Source organism: Bombina bombina, chromosome 6, assembly GCF_027579735.1.
Source record: "Bombina bombina isolate aBomBom1 chromosome 6, aBomBom1.pri, whole genome shotgun sequence".
Taxonomy (NCBI): domain Eukaryota; kingdom Metazoa; phylum Chordata; class Amphibia; order Anura; family Bombinatoridae; genus Bombina; species Bombina bombina.
The window spans coordinates 782,803,547-782,826,776 of record NC_069504.1 but is presented as its reverse complement, the minus strand read 5'-3'; the positions used below and the strand labels follow the sequence as shown (position 1 = coordinate 782,826,776).

Here is a 23,230-nt window from a genome sequence, read left to right as displayed (position 1 = left end):
CTGTTTATGTTTTTCATTAAACTTTATTTTGGGTGTGGATTATTTTCAGCAGGAATTGGCTGTCTTTATTTTATCCCTCCCTCTCTAGTGACTCTTGCGTGGAAAGATCCACATCTTGGGTAGTCATTATCCCATACGTCACTAGCTCATGGACTCTTGCTAATTACATGAAAGAAAACATAATTTATGTAAGAACTTACCTGATAAATTCATTTCTTTCATATTAGCAAGAGTCCATGAGGCCCACCCTTTTTGTGGTGGTTATGATTTTTTTTGTATAAAGCACAATTATTCAAATTCCTTATTTATATGCTTTCGCACTTTTTTCTTATCACCCCACTTCTTGGCTATTCGTTAAACTGATTTGTGGGTGTGGTGAGGGGTGTATTTATAGGCATTTTGAGGTTTGGGAAACTTTGCCCCTCCTGGTAGGAATGTATATCCCATACGTCACTAGCTCATGGACTCTTGCTAATATGAAATAAATGAATTTATCAGGTAAGTTCTTACATAACTTATGTTTTTCTGCATGGAAACCGTTATATCAGGGCTCCCACTGTTGTGATAGGAGTGGGAGGGACCTTGTTTTAGCGCCTTGTTGCGCAGTTAAAATTCTAGCACAGTCTTCCTGCTTCTTCCTCCTTGATCCAGGACGTCTCTAGAGAGCTCAGGGGTCTGCAAAATTTATTTTTGAGGGAGGTAATCAGTCACAGCAGATCTGTGACAGTGTGCTTGACTGTGATTAAAAGCGTTAAATCTTAATTGATATCAGTTTTATCCGTTTTGGGTATTGAGGGGTTAATCATCCTTTTGCTAATGGGTGCAATCCTCTGCTAATAATACACTTCTTGTTAAGAATTGTTTAATTATATCTGTATTTTTGAAGCGCTGCATCGTTTTTTATATTGCTTGTATACTTATTGAAAGTGATTTCCAAGCTTGCTAGTTTCATTGCTAAGTCTGTTTAAACATGTCTGATTCAGAGGAAACTGTTTTTTCATCATGTTCAAAAGCCAATGTGGAGCCCAATAGAACGATGTGTGCCAATTGTATTGATATTGCTTTGAATAAAAGTCAATCTGTACCGATAAAGAAACTATCACCAGACAACGAGGGGGAAGTTATGCCGCCTAACTCTCCTCACGTGTCAGTACCTGCGTCTCCCGCTCGGGAGATGCGTAGGATTGAGACGCCAAGTACATCTAGGCCCTTACAAATCACTTTACATGATATGGCTAATGTTATGAAAGAAGTATTATATAATATGCCCGAATTAAGGGGCAAGCGCGATAGCTCTGGGTTAAGGACAGAGCGCGCTGATGACACGAGAGCCATGTCTGATACTGCGTCACAATTTGCAGAACATGAGGACGGTGAGCTTCATTCTGTCGGTGACGGTTCTGATCCGGGGAGACCGGATTCAGAAATTTTAAATTTAAGCTTGAGAACCTCCGTGTGTTACTAGGGGAGGTATTAGCGGCTCTGAATGATTGCGACACGGTGGCAATTCCAGAGAAATTGTGTAGGTTGGATAGATACTATGCGGTACCGGTGTGTACTGACGTCTTTCCTATACCAAAAAGACTTACAGAAATTATTAGTAAGGAGTGGGATAGACCCGGTGTGCCTTTTTCCCCTCCCCTGATATTTAGAAAAATGTTTCCTATAGACGCCACCACACGAGACTTATGGCAGACGGTCCCTAAGGTGGAGGGAGCAGTTTCTACTTTAGCCAAGCGTACCACTATCCCGGTGGAGGATAGCTGTGCTTTCTCAGATCCAATGGATAAAAAATTAGAGGGTTATCTTAAGAAAATGTTTGTTCAACAGGGTTTTATATTGCAGCCTCTTGCATGCATTGCGCCTGTCACGGCTGCAGCGGCATTCTGGTTTGAGTCTCTGGAAGAGGCGATTCGCACAGAGCCATTGGATAAGGCTTTGAGCAAAGTTAGAACCCTTAAGCAAGCTAATGCGTTTGTTTCAGATGCCGTAGTACATCTAACCAAACTTACGGCTAAAAATTCCGGATTCGCCATACTGGCGCGCAGAGCGCTCTGGCTTAAATCCTGGTCAGCGGATGTAACTTCCAAGTCTAAGCTACTTAACATTCCTTTCAAAGGGCAGACCTTATTCGGGCCCGGCTTGAAGGAAATTATTGCTGACATTACGGGAGGTAAGGGCCACGCCCTTCCTCAGGACAGGGCCAAACCAAAGGCCAAACAGTCTAATTTTCGTGCCTTTCGTAACTTCAAGGCAGGAGCAGCATCAATTTCCTCCGCTCCAAAACAGGAAGGAACTACTGCTCATTACAGACCGGGTTGGAAAGGCAACCAGTCATGGAACAAGGGCAAGCAGGCCAGAAAGCCTACTCCCGCCCCTAAGACAGCATGAAGACAGGGCCCCCTATCCGGAGACGGATTTAGTGGGGGGCAGACTTTCTCTCTTCGCCCAGGCTTGGGCAAGAGATGTGCAGGATCCCTGGACGTTGAAGATTATATCTCAGGGATATCTTCTGGATTTCAAAACCTCTCCTCCACAAGGGAGGTTCCATCTTTCAAGGTTATCAACAAACCTAGTAAAGAGAGAGGCATTTCTACAATGTGTACAAGACCTCTTAATCATGGGAGTGATCCACTCAGTTCCGCGATCGGAACAGGGACAAGGATTTTACTCAAATCTATTTGTGGTTCCCAAAAAAGAGGGAACCTTCAGACCAATCTTGGACTTAAAGATCTTAAACAAATTCCTAAGGGTACCATCGTTCAAGATGGAAACCATTCGAACCATCCTACCCATGATCCAAGAGGGTCAATATATGACCACAGTGGACTTAAAGGATGCTTACCTTCACATACCGATTCACAAAGATCATTATCGGTACCTAAGGTTTGCCTTTCTAGACAGGCATTACCAGTTTGTGGCTCTTCCCTTCGGGTTAGCCACGGCCCCGAGAATTTTTACGAAGGTTCTGGGCTCACTTCTGGCGGTACTAAGACCACGAGGCATAGCGGTGGCTCCGTACCTAGACGACATTCTGATACAAGCGTCAAGTTTTCAGAATGCAAAGTCTCATACAGAGATAGTTCTAGCATTTCTGAGGTCGCATGGGTGGAAAGTGAACGTGGAAAAGAGTTCTCTGTTACCACTCACAAGGGTTCCTTTTCTAGGGACTCTCATAGATTCTGTAGAGATGAAGATTTACCTGACGGAGTCCAGGTTATCAAAGATTCTCAATGCTTGCCGTGTCCTTCATTCCGTTCCAAGCCCATCAGTAGCTCAGTGCATGGAGGTAATCGGCTTAATGGTCGCGGCAATGGACATAGTGCCTTTTGCGCGCCTGCATCTCAGACCGCTGCAACTATGCATGCTCAGTCAATGGAACGGGGATTACTCAGATCTGTCCCCTTTGCTAAATCTGGACCAGGAGACCAGAGATTCTCTTCTCTGGTGGTTGTCACCGGTTCATCTGTCCAAAGGAATGACCTTTCGCAGACCAGATTGGACGATTGTAACAACGGATGCCAGCCTTCTAGGCTGGGGAGCAGTCTGGAATTCCCTGAAGGCTCAGGGATTGTGGACTCAGGAGGAGAAACTCCTTCCAATAAACATTCTAGAATTAAGAGCAATATTCAATGCTCTTTTAGCTTGGCCCCAGTTAGCAAAACTGAGGTTCATCAGATTTCAGTCGGACAATATCACGACTGTGGCTTACATCAATCATCAAGGGGGAACCAGGAGTTCCCTAGCGATGTTGGAAGTCTTGAAGATAATTCGCTGGGCAGAGTCTCACTCTTGCCACCTGTCAGCGATTTACATCCCAGGCGTAGAGAACTGGGAGGCGGATTTCCTAAGTCGCCAGACTTTTCATCCGGGAGAGTGGGAACTTCACCCGGAGGTATTTGCTCAACTGATTCGTCGTTGGGGCAAACCGGATCTGGATCTCATGGCATCTCGCCAGAACGCGAAGCTTCCTTGTTACGGGTCCAGGGACCCGGGAGCGGTGCTGGTAGATGCATTAGCAGCCTCTTGGGTTTTCAACATGGCTTATGTGTTTCCACCATTTCCGTTGCTACCTCGACTGATTGCCAGGATCAAACAGGAGAGGGCATCAGTAATTTTGATAGCGCCTGCGTGGCCACGCAGGACCTGGTATGCAGACCTAGTGGACATGTCGTCCTGTCCACCATGGTCTCTTCCTCTGAGGCAGGACCTTCTAATTCAGGGTCCTTTCAACCATCCAAACCTAATTTCTCTGAGGCTGACTGCCTGGAAATTGAACGCTTGATTCTATCAAAGCGTGGGTTTTCGGATTCGGTTATTGATACATTAATACAGGCTCGGAAACCTGTGACCAGAAAAATTTACCATAATATATGGCGTAAATATTTATATTGGTGCGAATCCAAGAGTTACTCATGGAGTAAGGTTAGGATTCCTAGGATATTGGCTTTTCTACAAGAGGGTTTAGAAAAGGGTTTATCCGCTAGTTCGCTAAAGGGACAGATTTCAGCTCTGTCTATCCTTTTACACAAACGTCTGGCAGAGAATCCAGACGTCCAGGCCTTTTGTCAGGCTTTGGCTAGAATTAAGCCTGTGTTTAAAGCTGTTGCTCCTCCGTGGAGCTTAAACTTGGTTCTTAAAGTTCTTCAGGGTGTTCCGTTTGAACCCCTTCATTCCATTGATATTAAGCTTTTATCTTGGAAAGTTTTGTTTTTGATGGCTATTTCCTCGGCTCGAAGAGTCTCTGAGTTATCTGCCTTACATTGTGATTCTCCTTATCTGATCTTTCATTCAGACAAGGTAGTACTGCGTACTAAACCTGGGTTTTTACCTAAGGTTGTTTCTAACAGGAATATCAATCAAGAGATTGTTGTTCCGTCATTATGTCCTAATCCTTCTTCAAAGAAGGAACGTCTTTTGCATAATCTAGACGTGGTCCGTGCTCTGTAGTTCTACTTACAGGCAACTAAAGATTTTAGACAAACTTCTTCTCTGTTTGTCGTTTACTCTGGACAGAGGAGAGGTCAAAAGGCTTCGGCTACCTCTCTCTTTTTGGCTTCGTAGCATAATACGTTTAGCCTATGAGACTGCTGGACAGCAGCCTCCTGAAAGAATTACAGCTTATTCCACTAGAGCTGTGGCTTCCACCTGGGCCTTTAAGAATGAGGCCTCTGTTGAACAGATTTGCAAGGCTGCAACTTGGTCTTCACTTCATACTTTTTCCAAATTTTACAAATTTGACACTTTCGCTTCTTCGGAGGCTGGTTTTGGGAGAGAGGTTCTACAGGCAGTGGTTCCTTCTGTTTAATGTTCCTGCCTTGTCCCTCCCATCATCCGTGTACTTAGCTTTGGTATGGGTATCCCATAAGTAATGGATGACCCGTGGACTGAACACACTTAACAAGAGAAAACATAATTTATGCTTACCTGATAAATTTATTTCTCTTGTAGTGTGTTCAGTCCACGGCCCGCCCTGTCTTTTTAAGGCAGGTTCTAAATTTTAAAATTATAACTCCAGTCACCACTGCACCTTATAGTTTCTCCTTTCTCGTCTTGTTTCGGTCGAATGACTGGATATGACATGTGAGGGGAGGAGCTATATAGCAGCTCTGCTTGGGTGATCCTCTTGCAACTTCCTGTTGGGAAGGAGAATATATCCTATAAGTAATGGATGACCCGTGGACTGAACACACTACAAGAGAAATAAATTTATCAGGTAAGCATAAATTGTTTTTTTTGCCTTTCCATCACGTGTTTTTTTTTTTTTTTTTAAATCCAACTGACATTTAGGCCTTTAGGCGGCCGTCAACCGACGTCATCCGCCCCTTTACTCATCGCCGCATGTGCAAATGAATTTTTATTAGGTTTCTCAACCCTGCACGTTCCCATTTCGCGCATGCGTGTTTCCTACTACCAGGTGGGAATCCCCGCAGACTACGTAATAGTCTTTTTACTGATGACTTCTATAACCTGCTCAAGTTGTAGATTTTAATAATGTGACACATTATGCCTCGTTACCTGCACAGCCTTGTTACCTGCACAGCACGATCAGAGACAGGAGCTGCATTTATTGATATAGTTGAAACATTTCTTAAAAACATCTATCAACTCGGTTTGCCCAGTTGTACTATAGATTCTATAGTACAATTGGGCAAACAGAGTTAATAGATCGATGTTTTTAAGAAACGTTTCAACGATAGCAATAAATGCAGCTCCTGTCTCTGATTGCATAGTACTAAATGAATATACCTATTTATTCATTCAATACTATGTTACAAGGCAAATTAGCGCATGCGAATTGTAAAGTAATAGGATGGGCATTGAAGATTACCATCAGCGATTAGCTCATGCGCAATTGAATCCAGGGTCGTGCACGCGCATTTGAGAGCGGGTGGGACCGCTGAAGATGTCACTAAATGCCTAGGAGGAAGTAGGGCTTGGGAGGAGTCAGGAGATAAACGATAGGGAATTGGAAATTACTTTTTTAAGAAAAATATTTGAAAAATAAAAAAAAAAATTACTTAGCGACTATTATAAGGTGATAGGGACAAATGGTAGATTTGATTCAATAAAGGATAACTTTACCTTCACTTTAAAATTGCATGCTGAATCACGAAATAATTTTTTTTAGGTTGTGTCCCTTTAACAGTTTAGCTGTGGTGCTCTTTGCCACCTCCTGCTGGCCAGAAATGATATTCCCAACAGTAATTGATGATTCCGTGGACTCACCGTGTCCAGAAAGAAATTTATCAGATAAGCATAAATTTTGTTTTTTGAACAATAACAATTTTTGCATTGACTGTCCTTTTAACTTGCCTTCCTGCTTTTAAACAAAGGATTACAAGAAAACAAAGAATTTGATAATAGAAGTAAATTGGAAAGTTATTTAACACCTTTATCGGGTTAAGGGTTTTTCAGGCCATAATAGCGCTGGTCTTGCCGTCAGGGGCAAGACCACTCTATTAAGACCTCCCTTTCTCCGGCAGGCCTCCCAGAATAACTTGGTCTCTCCACTATCTAAAATATCAAGCCCCATAGAAAAACCAATGATGGTCCTTAAGGGTTTAAAATTGTATGTTGTATCTGAATCATGAAAAAAAGTGTTTTCATTACCCTTCCTCAGCCACCATATAGATCAAAAGTACATTTTTTTTTTTTTTCCTCTGGTCTTGGTAAACGCTAGAAAAAGAATAGCTGCTATCCTTAACTTATACACTTATTTCTTATGCCTTTTTTTAGAATAGCACCATGGACCTTTGTGTGTTTCTGTTCCCCTTCCTCTCTCTCTCTCATTGCCTTCTTTCTTTCATACAGATAGTGAGTCCACAATCCATTACTCCTGGAAATTACTCTTCCCGGCCACTAGGAGGCAAAGATTCCCAAACCCCAAGAGCTCTATAAAACCTCTTACTGGTAATCAGTCTTGTATTTGATTCCGCTGGAGGAAAGTGAAGATGTTCTTTTGTGAGATGAGCTCTCAGGCTGATTTTAAACCCATCTCCCATCAGAGAGTTGCGCTTGGACGGAGGGATGTATTGGGATTATGGGGTAGTAGCACAATTACTACCCTATGGGAGTTGGATACAAACCTTCAACCGGTGTCACTGAGACTTGTCCTTTGCTGCCTCCTGTTGTGACATTGCGGTATACTCCTATTCCATATCCTCTGCTTTTATGTTTGGCTGGTTTGGCTATATACTGGATCCTGGTTAGATGTCCAGTAGTTGGGTGCATATGGGTAAGTACATATTTATATTTAGGGGCATTCATTTAGCCAGTTGGGCTTTGTAGTTTGTACACTATTGTACTCTGTAGCCTGAGGACAGTATTTATTGTGTTTTGTATTCCTCCTTTTTAATTTTTAAGGCTCTATTTACTTTTAAAAAATTGCATGCAATTTCTTTTGTATGGTTAGTGCGGGTCGGCTCTGAGTTTGCGCTTGTTGGCTGAGAGGGCATTTTAGTTTTTTGGTAGCGCTTAATATTTTTAACAGTGTTTACGCATGCGTTCCGTCTGTTTTTGAGCGTGCTTAAAGTGCTCTTTTTATGGGGATATAGCCTTATGGTTGTTTCCTTCCAATGTGAAATGTGTTTATTGTAAACTTGCTGATGTTGCCTCCAACTCAGCTGTTCAGTCCTTGTTTAACTGTTATGCATTCTAATCAGACTAATGCTGCTCTTCCTTCTAAAGGTTTATGCCCTCCTACTGTTTACTCCACATAGGGGAGCTCTACAGATTTTTCTCCAGGTTTTAATCATTTTTTATGCTCCACTGTAGCCTTAATGCTGCCGACTATGTTTCCTTCAAGTAAGCGTGAAAGGTCAGTTTGTGTTTTACTCTCTACTAGCTTGTTCTGATGTGTCCTCTAAGGTTAGATCTGTTGATCAGGAGTCTGTTCCTGCTCATAATTAAGAGTCAACCTCTTCTTTTTACGGTTGATCATATTAGTTTTGTTTTAAAAGTTCAACCTCTTTTCTTTTTACGGTTGATCATATTAGTTTCATTTTAAAAGTTTTGTACTTAAAGGGACATTAAACTCCAAAATTTTCTTTCATTATTCAGATAGAGAATCCAATTTTTAAAAAGTTTCCAATTTACTTCTATTAAAAATATTTAATTCTCATGTTATTCTTTGTTAAAGAGATACCAAGGTAGGTAGCGTGCACATGCATGAAGCACTACAGGACAGGAAATAGTGCTGCCATCTTGTGCTACTGCTAATGTATGACAGTGTTGCAAAACTGCTGCTATATAGTGCTGCAGACATGTGCACACTCTTGAGCTTACATTTCTGCTTTTCAAATACGGATAACAAGAAAACTAAGAAAATAAGATTATAGAAGTAAATGAGAAAGTTGTTTAAAATTGTATGTTCTAGCTAAATCATGAAAGAAAAACTTTGGGTTTTATGTCCCTTCAAGGTTTTCAAGGTCCAAAGGGATCTGGGGGACAAGTCTGTTAAACGTTTGGTTTTAATTTTTAAACCTACTTCTAAGTGTCCTAAAATTTTTCCTATCCCTGATGTGGTCTCAGAGCTTCTAAGGATTTTTCTAAGCCTGGCTGCTCTCTTAATCCTTTAGCTACTTACTGTAGGTAGCTATTCTTCCCCAAGACAAGAAATTTAAGGTTAAATTTAAAGCTCCTAATTTTTTGTTCCTATCATTAGTCCGCTTCCATGATAAATTGAAAGATCCTATTTTGAGAGCAGAAAGTACGATTTTATTTCCATAGTTCAAATTTAGAACAGATCTAAACAATCTAAGAAACCTACTCCCTCATCCTAGTGAGCATAAGGGTGTGGTCCCCGATGCAGATATTCTGGTAGGGGGCAGGTTACTGCTTTTTAAGACGGGTTGGTTCTGAGTCTGATCTCCCTGGGTTCTGAATATAATTTCTCAGGTTTGTCTAATAGGTTTCAGGGTGAGGCCTTCCAGAGGAAGGCTTTTTCTGTGTCTTATTCAAATGGCTCGTTTTATTCTTTCAGTCCATTTCAGATCTGGAATATATAGGTGTCTCTCTGCTCCAGTTTCAATTTTGGAACAGGGGTTGGGTTTCTATCTCATTCTTCAAAAGAAGGAAAAGACTTTCAGACCAGTTTTTGGATTTTAAAGCCCTGAGTTTCTCAGGGTTCCTATTTTCAAGATGAAAACTATACTGCCTTTTCTGCAGCAAGGTGAGTTTATGACCACAGTCGATTTAAAGGGATAAAAAGATCAAAACTGAAATGTGCATGCATTTCAATTTAAAAATGGAATTATTTTGTTTCTCATGTTTATTTTTTTGTTTTTTTGAGAGATCCAGGGATCCTAAGGCAAAGTTTGTGGATGCTTGAATAGCTTTTTGGTTGTTTCCTTTAGCCTGTAGCTTTTTCTAGTTTAGTTCTTTTTCGAAAGGTGATTGTTAGGATCAGGCAGGATAGTTGATCTGTGATTTTTTTTATTTGTTTCGACTTGGTCTCACAGAATCTGTTTTGCCAATCTAGTTCAGATGTCGAGTTGCCCTACATGACTTATCTTCGAATGTAGATTTGCTGTATCATGGTACATTCAATTATCATGATCTCACATTTGTAAACTTGGTTTTGATTTTAAACTTAGTTCTTAGACAGGTTTCTTCAGTTTATGTAGATGATTTTTTTTTTTTGCTAGTTAACCTGTAACCCAGGAGGTTTTCCATAAGGTTTGGAAGGCCTGTATTTCCTAGTGTATGCTTTTTAAATCCTAGAATTCAGTATGTTCTTCAGGTTTGTTTAAATGTATCCGCCAATTCTTTAAAGGGTCAATTTTTGACTTTCTGTTTTTGTTACATAGGAAGATTGTTAATGATTTTGTCATTTTATGTATTGTTCTGTCATTGGGATTAAGCAATTTTTCTTTTATACAGGAGGTGAGAGTCCATGATCCATTACTCATGGTAATTGCGTTCTTTCCTGCTTCTATGGGGAGGCGAAGATTCTTAAACCCCAAGAGCTCTATAAAACCCTTCCCACCTCACTGGTAAACCAGTCTCGTCTTTGCCTCCGCTGGAGGTAGGTGAAGAATGAAGATGTGCATGTTATCCTTCATTGAGAGGACTTCAGACTGAGTTGAGGCCCATTTCCCCTCAGAGTTTAGTATTTGTTGGAACCATAATTTGGTTTTAATGGTTTTTGCAGGCTTCTATGCAAATGTGCTTTTGTCTTGGAAACTTTTGCTTGTTTTGGCAATTTGAGTTTGAGTTGTCCGCTCTCTCGTGTCTCCTATTGTTGTTTTCATCAGCATAAGGCAGTTTCTAGGACTGTTTGATTTTCCCTTAACTAGTGTCTTCAGACAATATAAGTTGAAAATAGTTTTTCGTTCTTTTTGTCCTTAGATTTCTACAGAGAGGATTCCCCATAATTTTGGCTTTGTAGTTTTTTGTTTTGTTTTTTCGTGCAGGTTATACAGGATTTCAGATCATCCTTTAGTCTCATTTTTTTTCTGGTTCTAGAAAATGACAAGTTATCTACAGCTGTGTCTTTGGCTTCTTGGTTCAATGTTTTTTGTTTCATTAGACTTTCCTCCTGCCCTCCTGGGATTACTTAAAGGGACATGCCACCCACATTTTTTCTTTTATGATTTAGAAAGAGAATGCAATTTTAAACATCTTATTATTTACTTATATTATCTAATTTGTTTTATTCTCTTGATATTCTTTGATGAAAAGCATATCTAGATATGCTCACTAGCTGCTGATTGGTTGCTGCACATAGAAGCATCGTGTGATTGGCTCACCATGTGAATTGCTTTTTCTTCAACTAAGGATATTTAAAAAATGAAGCAAAATAAATAATGGAAGTAAATTGTAATGTTGTTTAAATTTCTATTCTCTATCTGAATCATGAAAGAAAGATTTTAGGTTTAGTGGCACTTTAACTTTTCTCCAGGTCCGTTGCTACATTTTAGGTTTTTTAGAATGATCCTTCTGATGACAACTATCTGGTCTTCTTTGCATAGGTTTTTTTATTTATTTTTCCATCTGGATTATTTTTTGGGGGACTTTTTCAAAGCAGCCTTTGGTAGAAAGTCCTTCAGGCAATAATCCCTGGTTGATTTAGTATTGTTAAAAAAAAAAAAATGTAGATGCTTGTCCTCCCTCATTACTTGTGGACCCCATTGCTTGGGTATTGCCCAGGATTAATGGATTGTAGACTTTCAACACTTGTAATTAAATCAACCATCATTAATGCTTACCTGATCAATTCATTTTTCATGGTGATGTGTCCATGAGACATCATAATGTTAATTTTTAGGATTATTTTTTTTTTTTTTTTGCACCTCTTTTTCCCCTGCTCCTTTTTTTTTTTTTTTCTCTTTTTTTTCTTTTCCTACCTTGCTTGCTTGGCTATATGTCAGATTACCAGTAGGGTGGGAGGTGTTTTTTATAAAGCTTCTTGGGGTTTTGGAAATCTTTGTCTCCATGTGCCAGGAAGAATAATTCCCATGAGTAATGGATTGTGGACTCTCGCCACCATAATATAAATTTATCAGGTAAGCCTAAATTGTTTTCTCTCTTTCCTCCTTTTTTCTTTCTGGTTTCTCTCTCTGCCCCCTGCTCTCCCTGCAACATTGTTTGGTGAGGAATTTGTGTTGCATGTGAGGAAAGGCTGCTCTATATCAACGACAAAGTGCGTGTTTTTTTTGTTTGTGTTTTTTCCTTTTTTTTTTTTTTGGTGTGTTTTTGTGGTTGAGGATTTATTTTTTTTAATTTTTTTAAATAATGCTTAATGTTTCTCATTTACTGTTTTGCTTCAAAACCACTATTATAAACAATTTCTAAAAATTGCATACCAATGCCATTTTGAAAGGTTGGTTGCTACTTATATATATATCTATTATTAAAAAAAAAAAAAAAGTATAGTTCTGTGAGCAATAGCAGTCTTTTCTGCTGTCTGCAGTTGAAACTGGAGAATCGTGAATACAGGGATGCTCAGGACTTCGCCTCTGATGTACGGCTAATGTTCTCCAATTGTTACAAGTACAATCCTCCTGACCATGAGGTTGTGGCAATGGCCCGAAAGCTGCAGGTAAACCTAGGGTGGGGTTCTTTGTTCTGTCTTTTCTCATGCTTTGAATAATAAAGGGACACTAAACTCCTAAATGTTGCTAAAAGGTCTTTTTTTTTCATCCAACAAGTTATGATTATATATTAAAGGAACAACTTCGACTAGAAATTGACTAAATGACTTGAAAATAATTTAGTATAGCTGTAAAAAGCCGACAAGAAAATATAATCTGAACATCTCTATGTAAGAGAGGAAAATATTTGTCTTCATCTCGCAATAGTAAGTGCTCTGTGAACTATTAAAAATCAGCAATGCTGAGGTCATTCTTTGCATTACTGTGATCTCATGATATTTTTCTGAAAATCTTGTGAGATGTTATGGTAAACTTTAAGTTATGGTAATTCCAGTCGTTTTATATACGCTAGGATTTAACATCACTAAAAATGTTGGTGAACATTTATTAAAAAATGGGTGCTAAAATCACTGTTTCTGTGCCACTGCAACTCGGTGAAGTCGACTACGGCCGCCCACGGCATAGCACTATTCAATGAGGTGACGTTTCCAACTTAACCAATATTTATTGGTTTAGAGGTGGAAACGTCACCTCATTGGTAGAAGAGCGCTGTGCTGTGGGCGGCTGTAGGCTCTGACTTTAACGAGCTGCCACACCAGACTGTGAGTTTAGCACCCTTTAACCCTTGAATTTACCATCACTTTAAACAGAATAGGGAAATAACATGCCAGATGCACGTTCATTTGCTAGTCCCAGGATTAACATGATTGGCTTCTGAAAATCCCTTCACTATTGAATATGGCCACTGAAGAAATTTTAAAGTAAAATATCTTCCTTTTTTGCATAGAGATGTTCAGGTGATATTTTCTACTCTGCTTTTTACAGCTATACTGCATCACTTTTAAGCGCTACAACATTTGGGTATCATGTCCCCTTAAGACAAACAGGAAATGCTTTTTGTACCTTGATTCTGTTGGTGACTGGCTAACTTTCCCCAGCATGAAGCAATACCCTGTTTGAAATGCAACAATTAAGACTTTAATGTCTCTTTTTTGTGTGCATAATTGTGTGTGTGCGCGCGCGCTGTTGGTTGTCATTAAAGAGCCTGATCCCTCCAAACTAAGCAACACTATTGATCATTTTTTTGATCATACTTTACTGTGAGTTTTTTTAGATGCAAGCAGAACCTATAAAGGCTATTTGTCTATATATCCCTCAAGCCTAAGTCACTTAAAGGGACATTCAATAGCTGAGTACAACTTAAGTAGCAGGGTTACTACTCACAATGCTATTGTTTTCTCTCCTGGACTTGCAGCTCTCTTTAAAGCCGTTCTTATTTTAACTCATTACAGAAGCCAGTTGAAGCCAGATGCTCTGCATTGTATTATTGGGCACTGCCATCTTGTAGCACAAGTATTGTTACATCCTGTGATAGAAGCAGTGCACTTTCATAGATCCTGCTTTGACAGCTGTACACGTAATACATAGAAGTGTTACAGTTTTGCAGTTTATTTACCAAATATAAACTCCAAGGTAACAGCGCCCAGTGTGAAGATACCGATCTTCTATAATACTTGTAAGGGGTTAAAATAAGAGAATGGTTTTGAAGACGGCTGCAGAGAAGGAAAACAATAGTTTGAGTAGTAACCATTCTATTATATTTGTTTTTAGCTATTGAATGTCCTTTTTTAAATATTGTGGATTGTTTTACTTTCTGGATTTTTTTCTATTTCAAAATACAATGTAGACTGTATACCAGGGCTTGATATATCGGCAGAGTTGAAGCTATTTTTCCCCATTTTTCTAAAAAAAAAATAAAAAAAAATTTAGACTTATGTACAAAACCCTTGCTTAGATAAGGTAAGATAATTTGTGCTGTATTACTTAAAGGGACATGAAACTCAAAAAAAAATTATGATTCAGATAGAGGATACTCATTTACTTTTATTATCTTGCTTCGTTCTTTAAATATCTTTTGTTGAAGAAATAGCACAATGGGGGAGCAAATCTCATGAGTCATCTATGTGCAGCCACAAATCAGCAGCTACTGGGCCTATTTTAGGTATGTTTTTCATCAAAGTATATCAAGAGAATGAAGCAAATGAGAGGCAATAAAAGTAAATTGGAAAGTTGTTTCTTTCATAATTCCTATAGATCATGAAACTTTTTGTGGTTTTGAGTATTTCTCAGGAAGCATGGAATCTCTGCATTTCCCTTATGTTGGCTTTTTAGGGTAAAATTCGTCACCTTAGGTCATTGCTTGTTTTTGACAAATCAGATTTCTGCCTTAGAATTTTTTTATTTTATGATGTTCTGTGGAAATTTAAGAATTTGTAGCATTTAGGGCATATTTTATTTTTTCTGTGTTTACTTAGTTTAATATTATATTTTGATTTCTTTCATATCATAGGGAGAGTCAACATATTATCACGTGGGGTTATACTTCCTGTTTTACCAGGAAGGGGGGGGGGGGCACACTTACATTGCAGAGCTTTATTCAACACCATTCTCCCAGCATTTATCAATATGGTTTGCCTCTAGCCAAAAGGAGAAATAGAAGCACTCTCTTATAGAAGATAGGAAGGCTATGGACACTCCTATCAGTGTCAGAGGTGTTAGTACTTGCTGATATGTTCAATTTCATTGATGGTCAAAACCCATTCCCTAAATCTATATTAGAGGCACATATAGCTGTCATCCCAAAGCCCATTAAATCTCCATTTTTTACTCAGAATTAAAGACTAAAATAACTATCAATTCTGATGAAATAATGACTCCTTCCACACTTGTTTTTTTCCCAGTTAAAACTTTTTTTCCTGGTCTGCAAAATTGAAGGGTAACACTACCACAGCTCTACAGTTAATCCATTTTACAAAGTCTGATTTGGCTCAATCACTCCATCTCTGTAGATGCCGAGAAGGCTTTTTGACAGGGTGGATTTGGTCCCATTTTGGGTTTTTTTCATCCCCGTTTATTCATAGGGTTTTTGCTTTGTGCTCACATCCCTCTGCCAGGTTAAGAGTCAACTGTATCTTTTCATAGAGCTTCTCAATTTTAAGTTGTATACATTTATACTTGTGACTGCTTGCACCATGTTTTTGGTTCTAATTACATATATGTTCACTGATTATCAGAGTGCACACACCCCCTCTGTTTGTATTAGAAATAAATCCTTCCGGTGGGCGGTGTTTGAAGATGGCCACTGAATCCTAAGGCTCCGTGCACTTTGTGGGAAAAGTGACCCCTTGGCTGCCGAGAAGCAAGTTAAAGAAAAGGACGTTTGGCGTTGTGGCAGGCTTTCTACCACCAAGTTGTATATAATTTCCCCTTTTACAATGGAAACATTTACCATTGGAGGACTGGACACGGCCACCCAGATACTGGCTGAACTTAAAGCAATTTTTATACCTAAACTGGAGCAACTTTTAGCCTCTTGCACAGATCTCTGTGCAGAAACAAAACCATCTCTTCTGCTGGAGAGAAACGTCTCAAGCTGTTGTGGCCATGTTTCGCAGAACATCACAAATTATGCTACATCTCACATAGGATAGTAAGAGGCTTTGCAAACTCAGCTTTCACGCAAGTTGGAGCTCCAGTAGAGATGCTGAAGACTTTGAAACCTCCCTCATATCTACAAGCTGCTGATTCATCTTCCGATCCAGGCTTACTGCTGTCCTTACCACCTGCACTGGCACTAATTTCAGTAGGATCAAGCAGTAAAGAGAAAGTTCCCTATTGTGCCATTGATCCCGCAAATGCAGCTAGGAAAATCTTCAGCCCACAATATCTTCCCACCGCTAAAGGCGGAGACAGACAGGACCAGTATCCAAACTTATTTAAAATATCTGCTCGACGTGCCACTCAACTTGAAAATATTTGGTGTGGATTCAAACTGCTGGGGGTCGATCCGCAATGTTGTGATAGCGTTGCTGCTGACTGGAGGAGGCAGCATGATACCCGTTTGGATACGGGAATTGGCTGAACTAGTTCTCTCCTCAGTGTACTTAAGGGTTTGCCTCTTGCTAGTCCTGTATATTTGGTCAAGAGTTTGGGCTGTATGACCATAGTGATGTACTCATTCTATAGCTGTTTGCCAACTTGGATTCACGTTGGTTGGTTGTGCCTTGTTTGTTTAACTATTGCCATGCTCTGGAATCGTGAACCATCAGATCTTCCCCCTCAGCTAAGAAATTATTCAACCGTGCACATGCCCTTTATCTGCGTCTGACAACATTTATGTCTCTGCTTATTTAGGTCTGCATTTGGCTCATTGCTGGATTGCGGATGCTTTCTGATCTATGTTACCCCTCCCCCAGTGATAATTGATTTGCAGTACTTACATAACCATCCTGTTTAGCATATTGTAGATATCATTATTTATTGTTTTGTTTTTGTTCTGCAACTCAGATCTTAAGTGTTATAACTTTTAAAAGCGTTATCACTTAGCATTGTAACTGGCTTGTTGTACCTGTTGGGGGTATCAGTGCATCATATAGAGCTAACTATCTTGTAGTTAGACTTGATAGTTATTAAACACGCCCGCCCTTTATTTTGACAGGCTCAATCAAATAGGCTCCACAAAAAATATATATTTTATTACTGTAACTACATAATTTTATTCAGCTAAAAGCACTGTTTTATCGTGCAATAACTAGATTACCTTTGACCCAGGATACAGAAAATATTGGTTTCCTATTTTTATCTTTGGGTGCTGGGACTGCGTATACTCTTAACCTTTGTGTACGATGGGCATAATCACCGATTTTATTCTTTAATTTTTGCACAAATACTTCACAATAGCCCTACATTGCTGTTTATCTGCTTTCCTAGCAGAGTACTAAAACTGTATTACATATTGGATAGGCTAGGACTCTAATTATTCTGCAAAATTCTACTCTATTAGTCTAGAGCCTATATACTACCAATAGTGGCTAGGAAATGTAACGTTAAAATACAACTTACATCAATAATCTGAATCTACTTTGTGAACTTTGGAACATTTTTAGAAACAACTTGTCACCTGCTCCCCCCCAGAAAGGTTCAGTTGTTTGGTTAGTATGTGTCTCATTTAGGTTTTTCTATAACACATCTTTTTATAGGTTCAACATATTGAGTAATCTCATATTTACTAATATGGATAATTTTTAAGTTCAGATACCAGGTTAGTCCACTATTACGCATTACAGCATATATAAGGTGGAGATTACATCCAACCACCTTTTCTGGAATCTTATAGCATACGAAAGTCTGCGACAGCTATGTGTCCATTATCACAATTTGACCTCATTGCACATACCAGTCCTATTTCTCTTCTCCCGTTGGCTATTAGTTGATACAATGATTTAATCCCTGTATATTCATTTAACTATTCTAGCTTATTTACCAACAACAATGGGAACATTTAAGAGTTTAGTCTACTATGAATTAATTGGTTTACCATAATATTTATCAGCCTTTTTAAATTCTAAGATATTCCACAGAGGAATCTTTCTGTAGCCTCAACATACTACTTACAGGGCCCCTGGTATCTATTTCACTATGTGTGTTGAATGTCCATTTTTGTTTTGTTCTGTGTTGTCTAACATTTATGCTTTGTTATGCTAGTTTATAAATTAATAAAACCCCAACATTAAGGTATATACGCATGCATGCCAGAATATTTTCCGATCCATGGAGGATTCTTGCAAATTTTTTACAATTATGAATATTGAACTTCAATATATCTGACAATGTATACTGTTGCATTAACTATATTGTGATTTCTTCTCACACCCTGCTTGGTGTTCCGTTGATACACAATTTACCACTGTACCTTGTGTTGGTTATAAATAAAGGTTTTTAAAAAAAAAAGAAATAAATCCTTCCATAACTGGCCTTAATATGGTCAGGCTGAACCCAATTTTTTTTTTATATATTTTTTTTAGGTCAAAACAAAAATGAGATTTAATATTCTTCTACAGCCATCCTTAAAAAACTCAGAAGATGAAACCGTTTAAATCGAACGGATATAATTGTGTATGTAAGAGGCAAAATCAACCCCAGAGTGACTAATTGATTGCCTTATGTGTTTTACTGAGCAAGGACTTTGCTTTTTATAAATCTGTATACATATTGTTACTTAATAAATATTGGAGCCCCCTGCACACTGCGGAGTTGGATCCATTTGTACTGAGCACAACACTTAGAGCTATAGTAGCTCTGTTCCATGTGAGTCGATTTCCAGAGGGATTTTTTTTTAACGGTTTTACACTATAGAAGTTTCTTTCTGTTCTCTTTGAGGTGCAAGGATAAGCTTCTCTGGATGTTCCGTCTACACACACTTTAGTGTACGCTGTTGTATATTATAATTTGTTTCTAACCACAGTAATGCCATGATTTCCATTTTTAACCTTTTGTAAATCTGGCCACCAGGAGGAGGCAAACACCCCAAACATAGCATTGAAATATCCCTCCCACTTCCCTTACCCTCTCAGTTCTTTGCCTAAGTTCATGGAGGTAGGTAGCGAGAGGTGCTCTGCTGAAAATTCTGATTTTCTCAATGGATTGTTTCCTGCAAGAGAGGGCAGGGGAGTTGTTAAAAGCCATGCAATCCTTTTGGTTGAGTTTTGGTGTATGAAAGCTTCTGCATGTCACAGGAAGTTCCCATGCCTCCTCCAGGCTGATTATCTCCCCATATACATTGAAGGGGATGGCATATGTTCCCATAAACTTTATTTTTCTCATATTTGGGAGACAGATGTGATTACATAGGAGACCTCTGAGGTCGATTTTGTGCTGTATTTTTTTCACTTCTTAGGGTGTGTGTGACACCATAGAATCGGCACTGGGTCCTCCGACTGGACTTGCCATTGGGACCCAGTGCACTCTGCTGCAGTGTGAAAATAAAATTAAGAGAAGCCGTACGGATTATTACACGCAGGCGGTAGGAATTTAACAGCTCACAGAGAAAAAGGGAGAGCTACATTCAGTCAGCTGTATCTGCAAGGCAAAGTGGGCTCATAATATGCACGTGCTAAATCTCAGCACCATTCTGTTTAATATTTCCAGCGGCGGTCGGTGACACCATCTCCGCACACACTTTTACACTCAGTGCAAACTGTGCGATGCCGTAACCCACAAGATCACTGAAGCGCCTGTCATGGAGGTGGTGAGACATCTCAGATAGCATTATGTTTAGTCTGTGTGCTTAATAGGGACTTAGCTGTGGTTTTCACTATACACATTACTCAGTTTGTCTTATATATTTTTTTAAAGTGTTTGCTGCTATCACATCACTTTTTATAATTATGAATGATTCCCTGTCTGAATTCAGTCAGGAGGGAAATTGCTCTACTTCTTTGATGCTAATAAATGCAGTGTGTGTCCATGCTCAAATATGCAGTTCATGCCTTGTGTCTGTTCTACAGTCTCATTCAGGGGGTTCTGGAAAGCAGTTTACCTCAGTTCCCCACCCCCCTCATGCAGCCCCTGGACGATCTGCAGATTCTCTGACCACAGTTTGCCCTAATATTCCAATACTGCATCAGACGGTACCTATTATTGCACATGCTCTACCCTGCAACCCTTTTCTTAAACTCAATCTAGGGTTGGACCTTTACCTCATGATTTTTGCGGCCCAGTTAGTCTGCGGAGTCTGCTGCCCTTAGTGATATGCCAGTTGCATAGGAAAGGAAGAGGAAGGTTAAACAATGTTTCTCTGAGTCTAGAATTAGTAGTTCTGTTGGAGCTGCAGGTGTCAGCCATATACAACCTTCTGATGTTGACTTCACGGCTTGCTCTTTAGGAGAACTTTCATCTTCTGACTCCTCTAGAGAATCTGTAAGGGATTCTGAGGATATAAGATTTAAACTTGATCATTTTAAGATACTTAAGGAAGTTTAAATTACATTAAGCGTACCAGAGTCAAAACCCACAGAGGAAAAACTGGTACATAAATAGGATATTGTCTTTAAGCCAAAGTTGAAAACCCCTGAAGTGTTCCCGGTACCTTCATTGGAGGCAGACATATCTAAAGAATTGGAGAAACATGGTGTTCACTTTTTCTCCACCTCCAAATTTTAGGAGAATGTTTTCTGTACCAGATAGTAATTTCAAAGTGTGAAATACTGTGCCTAAGGTAGATGGCACCCTTTCCACTCTGGCTAAACACATTACTATCCTGCTGGAGGATAGCTAATCTTTCAAGAACCCAATGGGTAGGAAAATGGGATATCTGAGGAAGTTCTTTCTTCAGGGAGGTTTGCTTTTCCAACCAGCCGTAGGCATTTCTGCTGGGGCTGCCACCTTTTTAGTGTGATTCCTTATCTGATCTGATGTCAGTAGAATCTCCTTTGGAGGATATCAAAGACTGCATTCATGCTCTAAAAAGGACCAATTCCTTTAAATGTGATGCTTTTATTCAAATAATTTGTCTCCGTGCCAAGAACTACTAAAGTCTTGGTAAGCGTACATGGTTTCTAAGTCTAGGTTACTATCTTTGGCCTTTAAGGCAAAATCCCTATTTGGCCTGGGTCTGGATTCTATCATTTCAACTGTCACTGGAGGAAATTGTGCCTTTCTATCCCAGGATAAGAAATCTAGAACTAAGGGACGTTCTGTGGGATGTTTTCACTCATTTCATCTGAACAGGTAACAGAGGAGTGCTTCCGCACCCTAGTCCGAAATGCTCAGGAGTACCTAGAAGCCTAACCCTGTATAGAACAAGTATTAACAGGAAATCGATCCCAGGCAATAAATGAGCTTGAAGGGTCGTCTCCCAACCTGGCCTCAGGTCGAGTAGTGGCAGGTTATTTGTTTTCAGGAAGTTTTTGGCTCAGTCCATACAGGACCCTTGGTTTCTGTATATCGAATTTCAGTGATACAAACTGTTTCCAAATTCACCCTCCAAGGGGCAGGTTCCTTCTGTCAAGCATCTATGGGAAGCCGGAAAAGAGAACATCCTTTTTACGCTGTATGGACCATCTATGGGAGTTGTGATCCCTGTACCACAGGCAGAGGAAAAAAGGCTTCTATTCAAATCTCTTCATTGTTCCCAAGAAAGAGGAAGCTGTGCGTTCCTTCCTAGACCTGAAGTGCCTCAACAAATTCATAAGGGTACCCTCTTTCAAAATGAAAACTATCAGTTCCTTTCTTGCTCTCGTTCAGAAGGGTCAATTCATGGCTACCATAGATTTGAAAGACGTGTACCTTCATATTCCAATTCAGAGATCATTACCAGTAGCTTCGGTTTGCTTTTCTGGACAAGCAGCATCAATTCATAGATCACCCATTCGGAATAGCTACGGCTCCCAACATTTTTACAAAAGTGTTGGGGGCTCTACTTGCTGTAGTCCGACTACAGGGCATAACAGTAGCCCCATACCTCGATATTTTGTTTTAGGCTCCATCTTTACAGTTAGCAGAATCTTACACAGAGAAGTAAAATTTAAATCTAGAAAAGTTAGTTAATTTCAGAGAGAGTGAACATTGTAGGGATCATTATAGATTCTATCAGCATGTGTATTTATCTCACAGATCAACGCATGGAGAAGCTTCAGGCTTCCTGCTGTCAGCTTCAGTCTTCTCCTCTGCCTTCGTGGCTCAATGCATGGAGGTGGTAGGTCTTATGGTTGCAGCTTCGGACGCTATTTCTTTTGCTTGCTTTCCTCTGACATCTTTGCCGTTATGTATGCTCAGGCAATGGAATAGAAAATAGAGCTGTCTCAACTAATATCTCTGGATCCAGAGACGAGAGAATCTTTTTATGTACTTATTATGTAATTCCACTGCATTGAGTAGTCCTTTATGTATGTCTTATCGAGGGGGACAATTTCATACAAACGTCTGCTTGATATTGTGTATCAAATCCTAACTTAAGCGTTATGTGGTAATGAGCTTCATCTTGGTATCACAAATGAACAATGGCAAAAAAATGTATCTACCAGAAATTGAAGTACTCTTCATGTCCATTGATAGAGGTTCTCTAATCTTAGACCTATTTTAATTTTAAACTGGGCCTCCTGTACAGAGGGGTCAACAAAGGAGTTCAGATGGGCAGTTTGATATCTACACCCAGTGAAATTCAGATGTGTATGCTATTCCCACTTGTCTACATTGTGCTGATCCTACACAGTTCCTTGGAACTGTGCTTGCACTTACTCTGATCGGCCTATTGAATGCAGACTGCTGCTGTTGTGATGCAAGGTAGAGGAAGGTGCTGGCTGATATCTGAACATCTACACACTTGTGCTCATATGGCCTGAGGATGGTGCTTACTAAAGTAGGTACTTTATGGCAAGTTTTAAAGGAACTTTGAAAACCGCCTACACCACTTATCACCCATGCTGTAATTTCTCTTGTTTGGTTAATCACTTTCCAACTAGAGCTGATTCCATATTTACTAATGGCAATCTGCAGTGTCAAGCTGTTTGAGAGCTGTATTGTAGTGAAGCGTATATTACAGCATTTGACAAAAGCTCCTAGAATATGCTCTTTCTGGGGTTTAATCAGTGTGCATATAGTGCCATACTTGCTTTCTCCCTTTTATATTTGTCTTCAGGGTACATGCAAGTTGTCATTAAACTTAATTGATTCAAATAGGCATGTCCTTTTAACACACTTAATTTAATTTACTTTGTTTCTTTGGTATTCTTTGTTGAAAAGCATATGTGCATATTCAACACATTAACTCATTTTTCGTTTTTGCCATTTTATTT

The 23,230-nt window shown here is 39.5% G+C and overlaps 1 protein-coding gene across 1 annotated transcript in view; it reads left to right on the top strand.

The window, feature by feature from the left end:
* LOC128663661 (bromodomain-containing protein 4B-like) overlaps positions 1 to 23,230 on the top strand; it is a 777,540-nt gene that overhangs the window by 412,337 nt on the left and 341,973 nt on the right. Inside the window, 1 exon segment of the mRNA XM_053718097.1 lies at positions 12,416 to 12,544. Within this exon segment, the coding sequence (XP_053574072.1) occupies positions 12,416 to 12,544 (129 nt within the window).